Source organism: Solea senegalensis, linkage group LG17 (assembly GCF_019176455.1).
Source record: "Solea senegalensis isolate Sse05_10M linkage group LG17, IFAPA_SoseM_1, whole genome shotgun sequence".
In the NCBI taxonomy this organism is placed as follows: domain Eukaryota; kingdom Metazoa; phylum Chordata; class Actinopteri; order Pleuronectiformes; family Soleidae; genus Solea; species Solea senegalensis.
The window spans coordinates 15,220,776-15,225,471 of record NC_058037.1 but is presented as its reverse complement, the minus strand read 5'-3'; the positions used below and the strand labels follow the sequence as shown (position 1 = coordinate 15,225,471).

At 46.0% G+C, this 4,696-nt stretch overlaps 1 protein-coding gene across 1 annotated transcript in view; it reads right to left on the bottom strand.

Annotated features, from left to right (window-relative positions):
- Positions 1-507: 507 nt before the first annotated feature.
- gpr176 (G protein-coupled receptor 176) overlaps positions 508-4,696 on the bottom strand; it is a 15,212-nt gene continuing 11,023 nt past the window's right edge. The window contains exon 3 of the mRNA XM_044048531.1: positions 508-2,606. Coding sequence (XP_043904466.1) covers positions 1,397-2,606 — 1,210 coding nt within the window. The 3' untranslated portion in view covers positions 508-1,396. The remainder of the gene's footprint in view (positions 2,607-4,696) is intronic.

The following is a 4,696-nucleotide window of genomic DNA, read 5'->3' as shown; positions in this document are numbered from 1 at the left end:
CAAGATCAATAATCTTCCTGTTTCATGTGATGCTTTTAATTCCCAGCAGCAGTTTGCGCTTAGAAATCCTTCTGTGTTGCATGGATTATCTACAAAAAAAAACGCAGCTACTCCACGGTGCAATAACTGTGTAACACACTCATTGGCAAAGATGTATGAAAACAAACTCCTCTCTTTCCTGCTTTTAAGTAGGAGCGACGGATGTGGTTTCCAGGGAGGCATGGCTGCACAATTTCACCTGGTAACAGCGGTGGCGCACACGCGGCACAGAATCAGCTTCTTTGTGGACATAGTAGGGGATTGTGGGTAAATCCCAAAGGGCGTTACGGCTTGACAAATATTTGAAGTGCTGCCCAGCTCTGTTTGCCTCGGCCTGAGCTTCAGGTTGAGGCAGCTGCTTGTAAATTATGCATCACAAAGAGGAAAGACAGAGCCGGCAGCATCAGAGTGGAAAGAGTCTGAAAAGAAGAAATCATTTCTGTTACACTCACAGTACAAACCGAATTCTTACTGTGTTTCGTTTGCTTTATTTTACAAACAGCATGAGCAAATGATTTCCAGGAAGAAGTGAAAAATCAATGGAATTGACCACAAGGACAATAAAAGATCCCTGACCTGGAAAATTCTACTTTCTTACTCTGAACATTTTTTTCTTTTCAGCTTCCAGAAAACATGTTTTTAAATGTCACATTGTATTTGCATAACGTACATCTGCATCTCCATCAAATCCACTCACACGTGAAATACAAATGACAACGACATCCAGCACAAAATGCACACAGACCCAAAAACAGACGGGGAGCATGAGCGAAAAACAGGCCGCAAGAGTCGAATTGATGCCAAATATTGAAGTCGTAAAAACTCGGACACTGAGGTGTGCTTACAGAGTGCAATCAGGACCAAGTCATGTTACAAAAAGTTTGGATCAAAGAGTCTATGTCCTCACGTCATTAATTGCTTTGATAGATTATCCAGGACATTTTGTTCTGCGTCTTCATTTCACAGGTCGTGCCGGCGCCAATCACAACGGGGAAATTGAAAAGCGGTATCTGCGTCCTGCCGATCATTTAGTCACTGGAGAAGAGAAGTCCTTTTTTTTATTTATGGAACTGGGTCAGCCCGAGTGGCAGTGAAGTCAGACTGAACAAATACATAACTCACAGCACAGTCAACGCTTGGTATCAAATAGGTTTTTGTCCAACGAGAGAACCTGCAGAGCCTCGGGCGCCTCGTCAGCGAGACGTCTAAAACCTTGACCTCTAAAATGATTACTGTCTGAGAAAATCACAAAAAGAGAGGAAAAGGTTTTTGATAAATCGAAAAGAATCCATGATTGTCAAAGAGCGATTTGACACTTCAATTCCCCCCACCCCCGCAAAGGCCAAGAAGGAGTACGTCACTGATCCACAGTGGGAATGGTGCTGACCTTATTGTTCCTGCTGATTCTCCGCTCGGGCCTCGGCCTGGGCAGCTTGGTCTGGATCAGCTCCTCGGGTGTGTTACCCAGCGGCGGCAGTAGCCTCTTCTTGCTGTTCCTGGTCTCGGGTAACCACTGAGGGGGAAGCTCAAAGGGCCCGAACCCAAACTGCGGAGAGTCCTCGACTTCTGTCGGTGTAGCTGGTGCCACCTGTGATGAAGAGGCGTAAGCGCACGTGTGAACCGGAGAGGCCCGAGGTGCTAGGATCGCAGGAGGACCGTCTTTGGTGATGACCAGCCCTCCCGCCGTGCTCTGCAGGGAGTCCTTCTTGGTGATCACCTCCCCTCTGAGGCTCCCCAGCCTCGACCCGGCTTTGAGGTCCTCCTTTGTTCCTGATCCTTGACCCTCGTTCTCTGCATCCTCCTCCTCTTCAGAGGGTCTGAAGATTTGTTGCTGGCCAATATTGAACATCTCTAGAAGTTGGCTCCCAGAGCGGCCGGCGGTCTCCAGTCCCACCGGCTCCCCGATCACCCCATCCGGTCCCAAAGAGGCCAAACCCCCGGTGCTGACCACGTTGCGGCGGCTATAGCGTCTGTGAATCCTAGCGAGCAGGTCCATCCAGCTGTGACGTGCCGAGCGGTTGACAGTCAAAAACAGAAGTGGGTTCGTGAGCAGAGACACTTTGGGGAGCCAGAGTGCGGTGAGATACAGCGTCACAGGCAGCTCCTTGGTGTCCGCCAAGATGGTGCGATACACCACCAACGCCCCATAGGGGGCGCTGCAGGCGGAGAAGGCCAGCACCACCGCCAGCAGCGTGGCGTGCAGCTCGGCCTCCCGCTGGGACACGTACGGGATGGAGATGCTGTTCTGCGGCGTGCGCAGCGCCGCGATGATCACCTTCTTCTTCTGGCTGGCGCTGAGTGCTCTGCGGATCAGCAGCATGAAGAGGAAGACCAGGGCGAGCGGGAGGACCACCGTGGTGACGTTGTAGATCAACACGTACGCCATGTGGCCCAGGGAGCGCGCGGGGTCGTCGGAGCAGGACGAGGTGACGTACACGTCGGTCACGTTGGTCACGGCGAACACGGGGAGGCTCGCCACCACCGCATGGACCCAGATGTAGATGACCAGGTCTCTGGAACGAGCATCTGAGATCTTCCTCTCCAGCGGGTACAGCACAGAGTAGTATCTACAAGACAAGAAGAGGTTATTTTAGAGTAAGGCCCAGTTATACCCAACTTTCATCTGTTTTAAGTCCGTCCGTTTTGCAGTACTTCCTGTAGAGGGCAGTGCCAATTTGCCGGCATCAACAAACATGCCGCCCATTGAAGAGATTATTTCATTGTCCTTGATATAAAATAGACAGAAATGCAAGCTGTGGAACGTAAGACCACTGAATGTAAGTCGTACCATTAACGGGGGATATTACTCGTTGGTGTTGCCAATGAGGGAGACAACTTCCCTTGCCAGATGGATACTCGAATTTAAAATGCCGTGCGAGTGAAGCCTAGCAGTCGCGCTCCGTTATCTTTGGACAATTGACTCCATTTGAACGCAAAGTATGGACTAAAAGCTCCGTCCATCTCCGTCTTTTGCGTAGAGTATAAATGGACCTTAAGAAAAAAGAATTAACGTCTGAAGGTAAAGGCTGCAGATTGCAACAAACGGAGAACTAACCCATCCTTTCTCCAAGTGCATGAAGAACTATGGTGGTCTTAAGCAAGAAAGGATCTCGAAAACACGTTTGATGACGTCCGAATGCACTAGCAGTTGCGCCATCATGACAAAAGTTATGATGCACCTAAATATAAGTTAGCTCTGTTGTGCACACTGACTTCCTGGGACACTTAAATGGGACACAGCCGTCAGCAACACCTGTGCCGGTCACAGGTGAAACTGTGGGGGGGGGAAACAGGACAAAACTCTTCCTGGATCATGTTGAAAAGACAGACAAAAACTTTTATTTAGTCACTAAATAAAATAGAATAATGACATAATAATGTCATTATTGTACAAAATTAGCTTTTTGCTCTTTTGAGCAACGCTTTATTTACAAACTCACAATCGTTCACTGGTCATGAGTGAGTCCAAAACACTGCACGTTACCATGGTAACGGTACATGCAATAAAAGGGAGATTTAGAGTTCAAGCCATAGAAAAATTGTATTTTATTTTTAAGTGGAAGGATTCAAATCCTCCAACAAATAACCAGTGGATTAGAGACATGATGCTTTTATGAAGCTGGAAAAGATTAGATTAACTCTGAATGGCTCTGTTAATATTTGTTTCTTTTTTTATAAAACGTGGACATGTTTGTACGAAACTGTTATTGTCTAATCTATGCATATGTATCTCAGATTATGCAGTGATGTAACCCTTATGTGTCATATGTGACTGAGACTACATAACATAACATTGTGATCTGTTAAATGATTGCAAGACATGAATTGTTAAATATATATTAAGCTAAATTAATTTAATTTAATTTTTTTTGAGAAGTTGCAGTGCGGGATTTAGCTGGTTTTAATGAAAGACCTTTAACATTCATAATTTCTCAAAAAAACATATCAATAAATCATTTATATTTTGTTGCCTCTATTAAAAAATGGAAACTAGCTGGTGAGTGTTTGCCTATTTTGTCCAGTTTTTCTCCATGGTGGCCATATTCTCAGTCTGTTCATGAGTTTAAGCAGTCAGACAACAGCATCAACAACTGTCTAATTAAAAACAACTCAATTAGATTATAGACTCCACCTTTTTCTTCTATTAGATTGTGTTCTGCTTTCGTCTAAATTAATGCGGCGGTAACACTGAGGTTTCAGTGCAATGGGCCCCCGGAGCGGCCAGTACCACGTCTGCAAATTAATAATCATTAGACGAATGGTTTTGCCGGATTATTATTCCATAACATGAAAGGCAGCTGTGAGTCATACCTTTTATGGCCACAAGATGAAAAGAGTCTTTTTTTTCTGTCTGTGGTGTATTACCTGCAGCTGATGATGATGATGATGATGATGAAATCATGTGGGTGTGTTGTTCATGCCCACCCACCAGAGCATAACTGGATCTTCTCATATGCGTATAGCAGATAATGGCCTGGATTGGCTCCCGTCCTATTGTTGTCTCTTAATCCTGCATAAAGAACTTGCTCCTTTTCCCTGAATCTGTCTCTTCATCGGCGCCACATGTAACGCAGGAGCCCGTAACTGTGCCACAGTCTCCTGTCTCCCGCCTCGAGGATTAATAATTCATCGGTTTGAAAGAATTCTGCTTCATTAC